Here is an 18,095-nt window from a genome sequence, read left to right as displayed (position 1 = left end):
AATATTCAACTCAGACCTTGGTCACACCTGGTATTTCTACTCCTGGGCACATTGAGTCATACCCGCTGAAGTTTAATGAAGGAATCTTGATCCTGCTTCAGTAAGGATTCAGCAGGGATACATGGAGAYTAATAGTGGTGTTCAAGGAGGTCTTGGAGGGATAACTCCTGTCGCTACAGCTAGGAATAGGGTCGCTGTCTGAACTCAGGCCAGTGCAGGGGGAAACTTTCTAGCTTAGAGCTGCTGGGAACAAGTGACAGGCCTCAGTTCATATGAAAAACAATGTTGATGACATGGAGGTCATACAAGCTACTGATTGAACTAGAAGCTCCTAAAAATTTCTTCTCCTGAAYTAACAAATAGAAGTGGTAATGGGATAAGAATTATTCCAGTGCTTCAGGTTCTTTCATATCTACTTGAAGGATGAAGGTATATCCGGCATAGTAGATCTCATAGCTACAATTGTGTGTGTGTGGGGGGGGGGGGGGGGGGAGGGGGAGGGGGGCACCTTGTAATTCATTCATATATTCAGATAGTCCTGATATGGCTGATAGACTACCTGTAGCTAGGTGCAAAGTTCTGCAGCAGTACCCAGAGAAAAATGTGTCCATCTGGTCTTCAAAACCCTTGGAAGGGGGTTCAAATCCAGGACCATAATAAGGGAATTCATTTTTCATGTGAACTTTTGCTGTGCATAGTTTGAAAGACATAATTTCTCTTTGTTTTGGATACAGAAAAGAAAGTACAAATCAATTTTCCTTTTCTGTGGCAGTACATCCAGACTGTTGCAATATATTGTGATGCTTACTTTGTCCTTCCATGCTGATTTTCTTTGCTACGTGTATAAGAAGTTTATGGTCTGCATTCTCAGTTTCTTAGATTCTCTCTTACTCCACAATAGGCACGTGTAGTGATTTTCTTTGTGTGCTACWTACAGTTTTCATAAACAGTAGTAACTTTTCTTTTTGTTATATACCACTTGGGCTGCTTTAAGACCTTTCTGTAGTTGACTCAGAAGTAGGCAGCACATCTCAATTTTTCATAATTCTTGTGCTGAAAGCCCCCAAATGAAAACATTAATTTAATAATCACTGTTTTTCTTTTCTATTTACTCTTTACTTTTAGAATCCACAGATTAAGTTCACATTTGCACTCAGTTCACATTTTTAGGTTTCACTCCTAAATAATGAGATACAGAACTCTTACTTTGTTTTACAGGAAAGTTGAGATTCTTATGTTATAAGGACCTGGGACTTTAAGAAAACAAACTACTTCAAGACTTGCCACAAAATCATGAATTTATGCAGACCAAGTTCTCATTTTTTTTGCAACTATATAAAGTAAAGGCTGATTTTAATTGGTCCTTTGCCTTCTGTCAAAATGGATTATTTGTGTATAAGGAAAACCTTCCTGTTTGGTGTTCAGAATAAGACTTTCAAGTTACAGATCAGTAGTTCAAATAAACTACAAAAACTAACCCCAATCCCCATTAATGCTAATGGGTGAAGAAAAAGAAATTACAAACAGAGAGAGAGAGTAAAACATTATAGAATGAAAACGGATCAGTCTCTGTGTCTGTCCTGTGAGGCCAACAGCATCTTTTCCTTAGCTTTGTGTTTRCTCCCACTTTATTTGCAAGGACACTTCTTGAAAAGGTTTTGAGAGCTACATAGATTCTCTGGTTTCTTAAATAACTAACTTGCTATGTAATGACTAGTCTACTGAAGACTATTGCCTGTCTAGCWGACTGTCTCCTTTTTCCCTTGCATTACCTGCATTATCCATGTGCACTCATTGTATCTCCTGCTCAGACACAGCTTTTTGGGGCAGGAAATACCTTTTCTTTCTGTTTGTGCAGCAGCAAGCACAGATGGATTTTAATGCATGACTTTAGCTCTTAGGTGTTATGGCCATACAAATTATCCATATCAGACCAGTACATAGTCAATCATTGGTCTCCTCAGATCTTAGTTAATCATTTATTTTCTTTGGAAATAGCATTTTGTGCGTGCGCAGGGAGAGGTAGTAATTTCTTAGGCACTAAGAAGCTCCTTGGTGGGCAGGAGGGTGATGATATCTGAGTGTTTCTCTGCCCTCCTTGTTGCAGCACTCTCAAGCTGTGAGTCAAAAAGCTTAGTCAAGAGCTTGGCTGTCTTACAGCTTCATGGTGGAAAGAAAACACGAAATTAGAAACTACATGTGTTAGTATAAAGTCAAGCATATTAACAGTTTCAGATACTGTTGGCATCATATACTTCCAATTCACTATTTTTAATTTCTAAGTCAAGGAATCCAGTTGGTATACTGTCCTGAGCCTGCAATTTGCAGTAGAGCTTCTGCTGCTCCATAACGTCAAACTGCCGATAGTCTGTATTCTATCATAGTTATTTGGTCCTGAAAGAGAACCGTATTATGAACCTGATTGAAACAGCTCCATAGGGTTCTGTGATGAAAATATCACCTAAATGAACTGTTGCTATTTGCAGCAGAAAGCATGGCAACAGAAATGCCAAGTAGAAAGAAACAATTCAGTGGCTGAACAAGTTTAAAAACAGCTTACCTTTCAACTGCAAAGTAGCTTCTATTTTAGCTTGTGGTTAGAGGTGTTCACAAATGTTGCTGGTCTCTCAGATTTACTTGAGTGTGAGAAATATGAGTTTGGATTTTTTATTTGTATTTTTCTTTTAGTGACTTTTAGCAATTTTATATTATATCAAATATGTATTGTTTTTACATACAAAAATATGATAGAGGATGAGGTTAATGTACCAGGATTTATGCTGGTAGTATAAATTAAATGCAAGTTTTAGTTGTTCTCATTCATAAAGTCCATGATGTGCTTTACTGCATTTATGAGCATACAATACTAGCTAGGAGGGTGCCAGCCAAGTTGAGAAATATTCAGCTGCATAAACCATTGTTTGGAAATGTATGTAATTCTATTAGCACTGTGACTTCTTTTCTTCACATTCTTTTTCAGAGTATTCCATTCTTTATTGGTTTTATAGCACTGGAGTTTGCTGTCAGTTGGGTTCAGAGGCGGAAACTGGCAGGTCGGATCAATGATGGAATAAGTTCTCTGTCTTTAGGGATCCTATCTCGACTGCCAGAGTAAGTAAAAATATTGTATTAATCTAAGGTTGTTTTTAATCACTAAAAAGGAAGAAAATAATTATATTTTAAATTGCTATTGCTAATCTACTTTGATTAAACAAAGTTTAATGGTGGATTTTACTTTGCTAGAATGAAGTTGCATAAAAAGCCTTTCTGATCTGAAAGACTAAATATGATGCTGAAGGATATTTTCCTTCATTTATATTTGTAAGTGTCTTGTTYGTCACTTTTTGTTGATTCTGAATCTTCAGTTGGCTTGGCTGTATCTTGTGCTAGATCCGTATGTTCAGGTCTATGTTTTCTTTCATTAACCTTTAGAAAACATGTCCATTATTTTCCTTAGCATTTTAAAATAAAATTTSATCTGAATGCATCTGAATGTAATTGGACAGATGATAGAATTGTCAATATGCACATGATCTAAAGTTCTTTGAATTCAGTCACAATCTGGGGTGGAATAATCTCCAGTAGAATCAGAGTGTCTGAAAGAAATATGAAGACCATCTAATCTTCTCCCCTGCACAGAGGCCATCGGAATTGCCAGAGTCATAGCTTAGGGTGAAAGGAATTATACGTTTAAAAAATATTCAGTARTAAGGGATCCAGCAAAGTCTCTAGATATTGCTCTAACTGATAATTGCTTTTAATAAAGATTGTATTCTGAATCTACATTTGATGATGTGAGCTTCCAGACAAAGGATGTTACTATAGCCACTTAAGAAGTTAGGTAGATATATATTAAGAATATCACTTAGATACATTCTGCCATACTATTTATATATCTGCAAATAAGAGACATGTACTTTAATCATGAGAATTTTTTAAAAATAACATCTAGGTTTTTTGAGAATTTCATGAAGCTGTTTTTGCTACTAGTGAATAGTCTATACTCAAATCATTTTGTAAACTTCCTTTTAGTGTATGACTCATGAACATGATCTTGAGGGAGAAACATTTATTACTATGTAAAAATACAACAAAAACTAAATATAGTACATTAGACTTGTGTGCACCATAACTTTTCACTGCCGAAGGCTTGCTTAAAGTTGCATGCAGCTGAAATTGGAAATATTCAAACGTAGTTTCTTCAATAACAGAGTTTTCTAGAGAGCATGCACTTCACAGGTTTCCGTGTTAACCAGTTGTTTTTCAGATTGGAAATATCCATGACTAATGAAACTAAACCAAGGGACCAAAATATGTGTTAGGAAGTTTGAATGGCTTTGTGAAGATCTCTCAATTTTATTTTAAGAATACTAAAATATTCCAGACATATTAATTCCTGGAAAAAGTGCTGTTAGGGAAGATAATGCTGCAWGTGTGGAGCTCTGCTTTGCAAGGTGCTGAGTACCTTTAGCGTTGTATCAATCAGTACTTTTCTGCAGAATTTGGCTTGAAGGCTACGTGTTTTTTGCCAAGAAGTGTTTTGCCAGACTGGTCCAATAGTGAATTAAATGACCCTTAAGGTCATAGACCTTGCTGAATCAGGATCGATACACTTACCCATTGGACAGAGCAACACAAGAGTTTTCATCCGGGTCACTTGCACTGCTGCCTCATGGCAGAAACATGAGACCTTTTTCTGCTGTTTTTTTTTTTTTTCCTGACTAAGAATTCTGAAAAAAAATATATAACTTTCTGTCCCAAAGTGTAAGAAATAGGTAAAATACAGATTTTCTRAATAATTTAATTAGATGTTAATTCCAGAATTGTAATGATGGTTGTTTAGTATGACACCTCTTTTATAAGTAAGRGAAGTAATGAATAATAGACTGGCTAAAAGGGCTTGAACTGAAGAAATAGAACCTTTTACCCTCTGTCTTTTTCCGTTTCCATGGTGTGAAAGAATTGGGTCAGAAAAGAGAGAAAGGGTGAAAAAAAGCACAAGAAGAATCTGTTGCTGAGATTTTCACTTCAGTCTTTCTTTTTCAGCCAGAAAAAAAAAGGTAGGGAAATCTGACAGAAACTGCTAAAACAATATTTCAGCAGAACCCACAGCATCAGGGGAAATAGTAGTGCAAATCATTAACAGCTGAAGGTTAGATTAACACACCATTGATTGTATCCTCTCCCAGGGACTAATTTTCATTTTCTCAACTAGCAGCAATGGTTTGCCACWTCCTTAAAAAATCTGTGGTTGAATCTAAAATGGTGAGCTTCAGTCTATTAGTTAGATGCATCACTGMAAAGAGGTTTTACATTCAATGAAAAAATCAGAAGTCACAGACCATATTCAAGGTCTAAGTAAACCTTTTTCCATTTCACAGTCTGTATAACAGAAATGCTGCATATCTTGAGGGAAAACAGGATTTACTCAGAATTTCTTACTTCACTGTTGGAGCAAATGCAAAATATAAATTGATATACATATGCCAAATATTAAAAATACAGGTGTAAGAGACCTAATTAGACCAGATAATATATTTTGCTTTTAAGCTATCAAGCTCAAGAGCATGTACTAAGTAGAGTTGTATTCATACCCCTTCTTGTAAAATAAACCCTRTACTACTTAAATACAATTTTCTCTGCCTACATGCGTACTATGCATTCCTCTGCATGTATGAATACCAGAATTTATATGCAATGAAAAGTAATTTTGGGAAAAGGGAGAAATTTGAATTACTGATCTTGCTTCCAGCATCTTAAATGTTGGTGGTTAAAAAAATTCTGAGAACTGTTATTCAAAATAAATAAATAAATTTCTGACTAACCATTGCCAGGAGGTTTGAAATACTGCTTTAAAAATAGTCTCCCTAGAGAAAGTTTATTTCGGGAATAAATATCCACTCTACAAGTATGTGCATTATTTCATACTGGTCCATTTCTTCTTTTAAAGCAGCAGAACATAAATCAAATCAAAATGTGTTTGGGGGATAACTGAGGTAGGTACATTTTCTAACTAGTTGGGAAATTCTCCACTTTTTATGGTCATGCTCAATTGCCGAYTTTTAGTGTTCAGCTCTGCAGCACATAGCCATACTGTGTGTATGAGTGCATTTATATGACTAACAGTTTTGATAGTCAAATTCTGCAATTGACTTCCCCATTTCTAATGAGGATGTATTTTTTAGTTCTTCTTTACTTTGTTTTGAAACGGAGGACATCAAAGTTCTCTGAAGTGTTGTTGAACATCAGAAAAGGAAGGGAAGATGCCTTTGATCATACTCTTATGCATCTTAAGAAATTTTCACATCAGTAGCATTTAGTTTACAGAAGAGAGAAAGAGGTTTTGTATTATTTTGGTAATTTTCAGTGAGAATTTTGTACATAATCCAGCTTTTTTATTTTTTTTTTCTCTAGAAGTGAGATTGAAGCGTCAATTTAATGTACATTTTAGGACAGCAAGGCTACCAAAACAAGAAGCGGTCTTGYCTAATGTGTCTCTAGCTGCTCATTGCCACCTCTACACCTTCTCTCCCCTTTTGCCAGCATAAGAATTTGTGCCTCCCGAAGGTGAATTGTCCCAGGAAGCTGGTCTGGATTAACTGCAACCTTCCCTTGTCCCCTTCAAACCATGTTAAACTTCATCAGTTCTTACCACAGCAGTGTGAAGACTTGTAACAGAACAAGAAATGGATGTAGAAAAAGCAGTCAAGGTTGCAGGATAGGAAATACTTGCTTCTTTTTAACATTACAGAATTATCCAGATTAAAATGTAGGTAAAATTGCAAACAAGAATTTTGCACTTTGCATTTGCAACAGTATACAGAATTGATTAGATTGCTTTCTGTTCAAACTGCCATAGGCTGTTCCTACTCTGGAAAGCTTGTACTGTTCTGTAACACAAATACTTGCCTGTATAGATACTTCCATTTAAAGCATGCCTTGTTTTCTGAAGTGTCTACTAGGTGCTTCACTACAAGTATGACAGTAGAAAATATAATTTCATAAATTAKTTACTATACCACTTAGAAGAAAAGCTGGTAGATGCAACTTCTCATAAATTATATTTTCACTTCAAGACTTACTAGCCACATTTTTTCTCCACATCTGTTTGACTAAGGCTTTGGACAGATGTTTACTTAGAGCGTGGTCAGATGTGTTGCTYCTGATCCAGCTGCCCCCTTAGATCTGCCAACATAACTGCGCATTTAATTGCTCCCTAACCTGATCCTGACAAAGTGATCCAGCTAAAAGCAGAAACAAAAGCCCCCCAAGAACTATAAAAGAGGTGTTTAGGCTCAGCTGCATTCGTTTTGACAGAACCAGGTCAGGGAGCAGCTATGCACACAATTATGCTGGCAGGTCTGCGGGCTGGTAACCACCAGACTAGGGCAGTGATGAGCAGATGGGACCAAACTGGAAAGGTAATCACRCAGCAGGGAGAAACGGCAGCTTGGGCTGGGGTACCATGCCCCTAAACCAGTCTAACTTCTGGCTACTGCGGCTTTGTCCTCCCTGCTCTTCCTTACGCCTCTTCTCTTGTGCTGGTTCAGGTGCTCATCTGATTTGGTCCTGAGGTATTTCTCTTCACTAGGAGCAAATAAGTAGTCGTATACAYGTTGAGGGAGAGCAAAGTGAGTGGGACTGGGGTGTAGTGGAGCTGTGGTTGTGACCATGCCCTTAGCAGCTAAATGTTGCAAGTTACGTGTCTTATCTTACACGTCAGTAGGTGTTTCCAATAAAATAGGATTTTGCTAAGTAACGAGGCTGAAGAGACAGAATCTRTTTACCTCCCCGACCATCCCACTCTTCCGTCAGCACAGCTCTGTCACACAGTTCATCACAGCMCCATCATGGCTGCCTGTCCTGTAGATACTGCTAGCTGTAGATACTGCCACCTTTGGCAAAGATTACTTAGAGCTCTGTCAGAAAAACAGGTTTTGAAGGAACTTGCTAATCTTGAGGGAAAGCAAGTTATAGAATAGATAGTTGGGCAGTATGCTGCAGCAGGGGATGGCAGCATTTTCAGAAAGCAAACCTTGACCTCAAAGAGAGCAGAYTGACCTGTCAAACAGTTTTCAAACAGGCTCATGGAAGAGACTGTCTGCACGGACAAATCTTTATTTGCTCTAATTCTGATTTTGTTGTTAAGCCCGCAGTGAATTGAACTGGATGAAGTCAATAAGCATTAGGGTGGTCAATTCACATGAGTTCCATTGTTCTCTCTGCCTCAGTTTAACTTGCACCTTTGTAAACCTGGTGTAAACTATTCTGTGGCTATGGTCAAGCCTACGTCCAGTGGTTCTCACAAGAGATGCGGACGCTTCTTGTCTGCTGGCAGGCACTTGTGCCCAACACCCTGCTGCTGGCCCTGCTTCTTCCAGTGGCCATCTGTGGTGAGTCCTCACTTGTGCAACAGTGCTGTTAACTTTGGTGGTTGAACCCAAGACTTTGCCAAGCCAGCTCACTGAGCTTGTTTTGGCAGAGCACAGGAGTGCCAATGCACAGCGCAGCCTGGGCTGCACAGGGTGCYTCTAATGAAATAGCACACGAGTGAATAAACATTAAGGAGAAGAACTTAGGAGAGAAATTCAGGAGAATTGGGATGTTCTCAAACTAATTGACTGAAACAACTGCTAGTCKCTACCATAACACTGGGAGAGATTGYTGTRTTTCATGTGAGCCTGTCAGAGAGTCAATTACTCTTTTAGGTTGTAACCTCTTACACTGAGACAGCTGCTTGCAGAATGCGCATTTGTCTACATCCTCAGAGTTTCAGTATTATTTATTTCCACACAGTGGTCCCAATAACCAGCACCTTGAACTCCTATTCTTTGCTTGAATCTCTAAGCCCAACTTAGCACCTGCCAGGTCTCTGGAAACAAAAGCAAGCTGTCACATTTGTTCTCAGATACACTGTTGTTCTTTGGTAAAAATACAGACTGTGAACTAARTTTACCCTTATTGGAAATATGTTATTAATTAAGTTCAATAATCTCTGTAGCTCAAAAAATACAGCAGTTTCTCAAATCCRTTAAATGTTGCATACGTTTTCATTTCACATTTCTGCATTTTTCATTAAGATAAATTGTGTCAGTTTGCACATTTTGAAAAAAAAAAAAAACTAATGAACTGCTTCTTGTTAGAGTATCCTTCTGACTAAAGCACATATCTTTGTTAAAAGATGTATTAAACATAAATCAGGATTCCACTAGATGGAGCACAGGGGTAGCATTTTTAGAGCTAGTACTCGTACTACCTTGTATGCTGGGTCAACATCTAGGAGTTATGGAAACTGGGGAAAAATATTTCTTAATGATTCTGTAAATCAATGTTGTAGAACTGAAAACAATAGACTTTCAACACTGTGTATATCATGAACAAAACCAAACTATGATTTTAAAGATTCAGACATATGACCAAAATTCTGATGTAAATATTTTTCCTCATTTCATTATCTGATGTACTGTGATGACTCATTCAAATCATTTCACTCTATTTTTATAGACTGCAGGAACCATTATCTTTTACCTCTTCCTTTGTTTTAGGTAAATTCAGAACTTGCATTCCGTTAGAGCTGAACAGAATAGCTTTATCCCACTCCTCATAAGTTCTGTTTATATGTGACCTTTGAGAATATTACAGGCTTGTTTCTAATCTAGCTTAAACTTTAATGTAAATATGCTGACTTCAGTGGAACAACTATTCTCGTGCAAGTAAAAAAGATCAAAATSAGATCCTCTACTGAAAAAAAAAGATACTTAGTAAGCATTTCTCTTATATTTATAAGCTGTTATTTATACAAATATTAAAAACTTGAGTCTGTTGTCTCACAGGAGATGATATTCTCCAAGTATGGTGTGTCCTGAATTTACTTGAACAGAGCATATTTTAAATCATTATACTGACATGCTCAGAAAAACATAGTCTTCCTTCTCTATTAGAGCTTTTCTCATGAAGCTTACCAGTGTGCTGGAGTGATATGAATAAGTCTACAGAAATACAACTTCCACTCTCATAATGGAAGAAGAATAAGTTGTTAGGCAATAAGCACAATTGCACTTTAAATTTTTCAACTCACAATTGTAATGGTCTATTAAAGATCAGCAGCTAAATTGAAYGAGAAACTCTCTATAAATCTATGGCAGTGGGTATATAGAGTAGATTACTACGGAAAGTGGGACTGCTCATAAAAATATATGACTTGCCTGGTTTGTAGGTTTTTAATTGATTGCAAATTTATGTATGAAAGAAAAAGGATAAATGACAAATGACTTAAATTATGTAGGAAGGAAGGACATAATAATAAAATTAACGTGAAACTAACTTGTCTTCTTTAGTTTCCCAAAGCTGTTATTTTATATTTTCTTCCTTTGAGTAATGTAAATTAACATGAGTTTATCCACTAGTTCAATGCACTAGTATAAATTTGTTTTAGTGGATTGAAGAAACTTTACTTTTTATCCTCTAATTTAATACAAAGTGAAGTGCAGCAGGAATGGCTGTGGTGAAGCAAAAGTCAGCTGCTCCAGACAAAGAATTATGTCGTATACCATGTAATACAGCAAGTAGGGAGACTGAACTCACCTCTATTTTACTTCATTTTGCAGTTGTTAATTTTTTTTTTCTCCTCAAGGAAGACTGGGGATTTGGATTATTTAGGCTAAGATGTCAGAGAAAGCCATGCTGAGGAAGAGGAGAAACTTTGATTCAGCTTTTGTGTCTGGTGGGAACATTTTCTCAAAATGTAGGTGCTATTTCCTGTAATCAAGGGCTTTCCAGAGCCTGATAATCATTTCCCAGTTGTATCATTTTGGTGAATTATTTTTTAACCTTGGGTTATTTCATGCCTGGTTTTGCATATTAAGAATGGGAGAGGATCATATTCATCTTGATGATAGAAAACAGGGAATAGAACTCCCACATCTCCCTCTCCCCTTCCCTCCACCTTGTGGAAAGTTTGGCTTTATGCTAAAGCGTGAAAAAAGCCTTGACTGCAGTATGTCAGGCATATTTCAGCTCGATTTGTGTCAACCCTAATAAGTCAGCTGACAAGGTAATAAATTGGGTGTCTGTTCAAGACCTGGCACCTGTACAGGAAATAAAAGGGGATTTCAGTTGCAGGAGGTTAGTTTGTTTTGAGAATGGAAGTTTTCTCAAGGCTCCCCTACCTCCTCCCCCCATCTCCTCTTTACTGAAATCATGTTATCAAAATGTTTATTCCAATTGTGACTGTAGCCAGTTTTTCATCTGGAAAAGAAAGTTCCATGAGTATCTTTGGAAATGGAAATCCCTACACTTTCCACTCTGAAACAAAGACTTACAGAGCATTTAATTATTCATGTATCCTGCTGTTTTATATATGCTTGAATAATTTAAAATTATTGAGGTGAAACTGTCTTTCTTCAACATTTTGAAAATTTGCATTGAGATAGTTTGAATCAGGCTAAGAAAACCGCATTTGTTTAACCCAGAGAAAAAAAAAATGTATGAATAATATCTCACTATTTTTAATGATAACATAACCTTGTGGCCATAGTGTTTGACGTGTTTCCCTCTATGTCTGACCCTCAGAGTTGCAAGTCTGGCAGAGCGTCACTTTTGTCAGTGCAGTTGTGGCTTTTAGCTCCGAAGGGCCTTGCTGGTGGGTTCCCAGAGTGGCCCTGAATGGAGACCACTGTGGTGACCTCAGCCTGGATGATCTCCTCAGGGTCTTCCCTTATCAGGCAGGGATCTTCCTCCAGACTACAGCTGCTATTTCCTCATGCTCTCTTTCCTGACCCCTTACCATTTCAGTGGCTGTTCTGGACACTCTGGAAGAAGTTTCTTAAAGCTGTGATTGATTCAAGGCTCTAAGGTTTCCCTGTGAGATGGAGAATAAGCCCTTTTAGTGGCTGTGAAATGAGGCAGATGCCTCTTCTTCAGTTGAATTTCCTCCACTTTTTCCTCCTTCATTATCTCATTGGGAAGTGCTGTAAGCTGATCTTCATGTCCACTTAGAGATTTAATCTCCCAGAATTTCATTTTCTTCTCTCTTTCTCTCTCTCTTCTTTTTTTTTTTTTTTTTTTTTTTTTTTAAACTACATAATATGACCTAGTAGAGATAGTAGGGGGGACTGGTGTGTTATAACAGATATTGTCACCTTAAGATAAAGTGTGTATGAACTTTAGAAACAAGAAGGAAAAGATTCTATCTCAAAGTTGAAGCAGTTGCATTAGTGCCTACTTTGTATTTATTAAGAAAATTTTCAACAGAAATCCAAGGAGAAAAATGTATGTAATAATATTTTCCATATAGTCTGTCTGCTCTAAGATTTCTTAGAAGTTTGTAGAGGTTTGGACTAGATGACAAGAATTTTGCATCTCCATTTCTGCTATATATCACCATATAACACAAACTAACATTTAAATAGGGAAGTTTTCTTAAGTTCTCTTCAGTGTTTTCAAGAAGTGAAAATTGAACTTCTTGAAAAAATTCTTTGAGAATAAAGGGGCCATAAAAACCTTTAAAACTCCACTTGAACTTTCAGCTTCGTTATTGAATGCAAGTTCTGAACTTTTCTATATATCACACTGTAAATTAAAGAAAAAGAAAAAAGAAAAGAAAACCCTTAGCTCAGCAGCTCCTCTTTCTTCAACACTGGATGGTGATATGATGGATTACTCTAAATTAATTGCAGTAATCAACTGGTGTTGTGTGGTGTAGAGTATTGATTCAAGCATGAAGGAAAGAATAAGCAAATTCTGCCATGTATGGAAAATTACATACATGAAAAATGTGTTTAAGGGTTAGTTCAAGCTTCACACTTTGGCCTCTGCCTATGGAGGGGAAAGAAAAAGACTCAAAGATGAAATACTGAAAGCTGATCAAAAATGGAGGAAAGATACCAGTTCACATATCTTTGYACGCGCTGTGCAAGCGTTATATATTAATAAACGCAAAAGAATAAAGTAAGAAAACAGTACCCAATAATAACTGATACTGTATGTTGCAAGAGGTGTTTTAAATTTCCTGGTCATTGAAAAGATGTTAAAAATGCCATTTTCTTTATGTTTGAATAACATCAGCTCCCTTCTGATCTGTTGTGAAAGTGATTGGGAATTTATACTAAACTTTACAGATGCCTTCTGAGGTGAAATGCAAAAATCTGGTTGGACACATATAATCTTTAAAAATATTTATAGAACACAGCTCTTATGAAAATTAAACATGTTCCAGGTGTGTATGATCCAACTTCTGGGCAAGGCGAAGTTGCTTTTGAAGTGGCAGATACACCTGTCACTGCCGCTTGAGAGAAATTCTGATTCCATCAGCTGTCAAAAGCAAAGTGCACATTTCTTGCTGTGTTTTGGTAACTAGTGAAGGTAGGTATTAGTTGCAGGTAAGATGTGGCAGCTGGCTGTGCAGAGCACATCCTTCATGTGAAGGTTCTCAGGRTAAAGGAGTATATGTGACAGGTTTCTGCCTTCAAGCTATCAGTGGAAGTTTGAGATTTGCAGCTGACTTTGCTCCTCATTAATGGAGAGACTAACAGTGGAGACTCAAGATGTTTCCTTCTGGTCTCACTCAGAATATGATTATGGAATAGGTGCTAATGCCAGAAATACAATGTTCTGGAGGCATTTTTGGGCACGAAGAAATCAGCACAGAGCTGCTTCCAATCATTGTGCRGGCGGGTGTGCAAGCAACAGCAGCTTACTCCCTGAGGTTTCCTTGTACTTCTGTGCAGTTGTCCCCAGGTAAACTATGGCTTTGCTGCTTCCAGGATTTTTTTAAAGCAATTTTGCATAACCAGTACATATAGGTATATAGGAGGCTTCTCAAGTGTTTGAAACAAGGCTTTGGAGGAGAAGATGTGGCAGTGATACAAATGAGGATATCTTTCCCCAGTCCTCAGTCCTCTTATCTACCTGCATCCTATTTACWGTGGAAATAGCCAAGTTCTTTTGATATCACACATTAGCACTTGAATGTCAATAATTACCATTACAGTCGGTTACTTTTAAGGTGCAAATTAGCACGGACAGGTTTCGTCCAGATTTGTGAAGAAAAAAGCGCATGCACAGCACCAGAGTGCTTAAGAGTTTTGGACTGCTCAATACCAAGACACAGAAGATGAATGGATGAAGGCTAAGATGAGAATCCTCACAGATCTGAAGCAAGAGAACTCCTAAATCAATGCAGTATTACTTGACAAAGACTGCAGAACTTCCACACCTTGGTATGAGTTATGAAACAGCATAAATCTGATAAAATCTAAATGTGTAGCAAAACATTTCTGTAATTAAAGTTGCTAAAATTACTGAGAATGCTTTTGTCTCTCTGTTTCAGTGTTTTATTCAGAAGCATTGACATAATTAGTTATGTCTATGTATGGGATAACTACAGACTCTTTGAACTGCCCTGGCATTCGCCGTGGACATGGTATTTGACTTTCCTGGGGGTAGACTTTGCATACTACTGGTTTCATCGCATAAGCCATGGTAAGATTTATAGATTTTTTTTTTTTTTACTTGTTAAAATGCACCATATATTAATTGCTAATGAATAGAGGTATTTAATTTTATTTATAAACCTGATCAACTTTATGCAAACATGGCTGCTTTGTTCTCAAGGATTAGCAAAGATTAACTTCTGTTTTGAGCATGGAGAATAGTTTAATCATCCCTCCTTTTACATATTAAGTATAATTTCACTAAAAGAGGGGCTATTTTGAAAGTAAAAGTTAAGCATCACAGAAGCACTCAGTAAAAGTTAAGCATCACAGAAAGAGAGACATAAACATTGTAAAAGTGTTGTGTGTTTGAAGGGTCACTTTTAATATTATGAAACAAGTGTTGCTCTAAGTTGATCAAAGTTCATCTTCGCTGTTGTCCATTCTAAGAGCTCCCAGAGTCCCATAGATGACTATGCCTAAATGAAATATATAATCAATGCAGATAACTATTTCTAAAGACACAGGTATGTACAAAATTGTAATAAAAGCAAGGGGATCTAAATTATGACAGGACAGCTGGCTAGCTTTGTCTTTTTCCTGTATATTCTAAAAAATCTTTTTAAACATTCAATCATTGTCTGATTTGTATTACAAGCTAAAAATGCTTGTATACCTTCTATACAAGCTGTTTTACAAAACCTATCCATAACTAACACTAGACTATAGATGCGATCCTTCTCTATTTTTTAGAAATGCATTTCTAACTCCATCTGCTCTCATGCATGAAAAAGTGCTCATTAGAAAGGATTTAGCTTTTGTTTACATCAACAATGGAAACAATAGAAACCATACACTTTATTCCTGTGCATACATTTTTTGAACATATAATAATGTGGATTCTGTATAGCCACTTCTTTTTGTGCATCTTTTCTGTAATTTTAGTATAATGTGTATTTGCTCTAGCCTGTTGAGTTCTGTTTGAAAGTGTAATAGCCCTTTGGGGCAGGTCTGCTGGGGTGTAATAAAGAGCGTGTTGTTTAAATCGTCTCGGGTGGGATGTCCCAGGGCTGGGTGCTGCAAGCATCCAGTTGTGACAGTCCAAGTGCAGCTCTTCCCGAGGGAAGCGGTGTTGACGCATCGAGGCTGGGGGGAAGTATGGAAGCGGGTGGGGAAGGTGGCCGGAGAGAGTGGGAGTGGGAGCAGGCGGCAGCGGATGGGAGCAGCTCGGGTGGGTGCAGGAGAACAATGCAGGGTGGGGGACCCAGCATAACAATGTGCGGGGGGTGGGGGGCAAGGAAGCACCTGGAACAATGCGTGCAAGGTGGGGGGTGCAGCATCCCCGGCAGGGACCCAGCGCGCGGGGCTGCCTTGTCCGGCTGCAGACTGCGCTGGCCCTCGAGGATGTGCCTGCCTTGGGAAATCAGGACAGTTCCCTCAGTTTCCCCGCTGGGAAGTCACTAGCCTGAACGTGCCTTCCCCGACTTCAGCGGTAAACGTCTCCCCGGTGCTTTGAGAGCAGTGCTGGGGTTGCACTTGAAAAGAATCMTGCTCAAACATTTAATTTAAAATCTAAAAACCACTTGCACTCTCTCTATCAAGAATTTGAGAAAACTGCATTGCAAAATGCTCTTCTTGTCTTCAGGTCAGTGTTGAGCCATTACATAAATAAAATTTCACTCTTCTGAGGTTAAAGAAACGTTTGCTCCCAGGTCTGTGCTACTCAGTAGGGAACTGATGCAACACTACAGTAAATCGTGCTAAATAGTTGCAGCACTCTGTCCTCTGGTCGAGRAATGATGAAATCAGTGTCTCGGCAACAAGGCTGCAAAACTCTACCTAAGCCCCTAACCAAAATCTAATGCAGCAAATACTTTTAAAAATTAAGGACAAACTCCTGAAAAAAAAACCTAGCTTTGCTCTTTGATAAATTTAGGTCCTGGAACACAGTCCTGATTTCTCATCACAATCATTGTGTAAAACTCTTGTGCTACAAAGTGACAGGAGCTGGTGAAATTCAGGCTTGGTTCACAGAATAGTTAAAAGTTAATAGCACATATATCCCAGGAAGTGCAAGCTGTGTGGGCTTATGTGTGGGAATGTAAATAATAACAGTAATTGTTTCAAATTGAACAAGTAGAATTCAGATACATTTTAAGGTTGTTTGTTTATTAATATTTGGCACAATTTGGGCAATTTTGTTACAAAGAATCATTGTAGTATTGCTTTTCCTTACCCCAATCAACAATTTGATTGCACAGACTCCTGGCTGATTAATATGTTGTTGATGCCTATCTGTTCCTTGCTTAGGTTGTTCATTCCTGCCATTTGAATAAATAATCTGGACCATTACAGATTAAAATGCTTCTCTGTAGAAGAAAAGCAAATACACAATTTTTTGCCTCACACTGGGGAAATTATTTTTTCTCTTTGCTATACGTGTGTAACAGCTATTATCATAAACCTTAGTTATACAGCAACAAGAGGAAGTATTTTTAGGTGTGAGCTCATTTTTCAAAGGCTGGAGTTATTCTAGGTATGTGCTTGTATTTTCTATTGTTTGCAGTAGCCGCTAGCAAGCTAGAAGACAAAATGTTACACTACTTATTCCAGCGCTTTTCTGGGCCTGAAGCAGAACCCATGGCAGTCAAGGTTAGGACTGCACTAACCGCTGATTTTTCTCCTGGTGTTTTAACGAATTTATAAATCATCGTAACTTTTCCCTTTGTTTCAGTAAAACTCCTCGTTACGGCTGCACTACYGAAGGGTGCGAGCTGTAAAATAGCAGGTTTTATATCCGTTTCTCGGGGAAGGATATGTGTGGGTTGGAGGGATTTCTGACCAGCTATTTTAGCCTCGCGCCTACAGTTTGCTGCTCAGCCTCCCTCTCCAGATGCACCATCCCGGCGGGGAGGGAGGTCTGGAGGCAGCGGCGCGTCCCGGTGCTGGTTCCGCCGGGCTGGCCCGGCCTGCCGGAGGCTCTGCTCCTCTCCCTGTGCAGAGCCATGACAGCGGCACTGAGGAATTCACRGGCTGTGTACACTGATTTCTTATCCAGCCCCACCTTTTAATCGGAAGGGGGAAGCTGGGGACTCGCAGAAGGAGGTGGAAAGAGCCAAGGTGGAGGCGGGAAGACAGTCCCAGGGTGCAGCCCCCCGCTGTGGCGCCTGTATCCTGCTCTGACTTGACTGCCTGTAAAACCCCTGGGTGCAGTAGGTTTTAGTGGGGATTGCAGCCCTTAGAGCACTCAGAGCACCACAGACCTTCCTCTGCTTTAACTGGGAGCTCTCCACCACGAGCTGTCCCATGGTTTGGCAGCGCACAGGCTTAGCAAGCCTGTCTCCTTTTTTTTTTTTCAACAGCAGCTTCCAACACCTCTTCTTTTGTTCTCCCTTAATACCGGGGWATTTCCACGGCTCCAGTGTCCCTCCCCTCGGACAACCTGGGTGGAAAGCCGCTTCCTCGCGCGCGCCGGGGGCCAAGCGCGGCCGCCGCCGCCACTGTGTCCTGCCAGGCCCGCGCCGGGCCCGGCTCTGCAGCCGCTTCCAGCCCCGGCCGGGATACGTGACAGGGCCCCTGTCAGCGCGGGCCTGAGCCAACACGAGCCGCTGCCTGGAGCTGTGCGCCGGCTGCGCAGAGTGCAGCCGCACTGATAAGCAAATC

The 18,095-nt window shown here is 38.9% G+C and overlaps 1 protein-coding gene across 1 annotated transcript in view; it reads left to right on the top strand.

The window, feature by feature from the left end:
- Positions 1-18,095, top strand: part of AGMO (alkylglycerol monooxygenase) — a 175,783-nt gene that overhangs the window by 1,337 nt on the left and 156,351 nt on the right. Inside the window, exons 2-3 of the mRNA XM_026044945.1 lie at positions 2,981-3,111; positions 14,330-14,481. Of these exons, the coding sequence (XP_025900730.1) occupies positions 2,981-3,111; positions 14,330-14,481 (283 nt within the window). The remainder of the gene's footprint in view (positions 1-2,980; positions 3,112-14,329; positions 14,482-18,095) is intronic.

Source organism: Nothoprocta perdicaria, unplaced genomic scaffold (assembly GCF_003342845.1).
Source record: "Nothoprocta perdicaria isolate Ctin4 unplaced genomic scaffold, notPer1 scaffold_106, whole genome shotgun sequence".
Lineage (NCBI taxonomy): Eukaryota > Metazoa > Chordata > Aves > Tinamiformes > Tinamidae > Nothoprocta > Nothoprocta perdicaria.
Note: the sequence above shows the minus strand (reverse complement) of the source record. Positions and strands in the feature narration are given on the sequence as shown.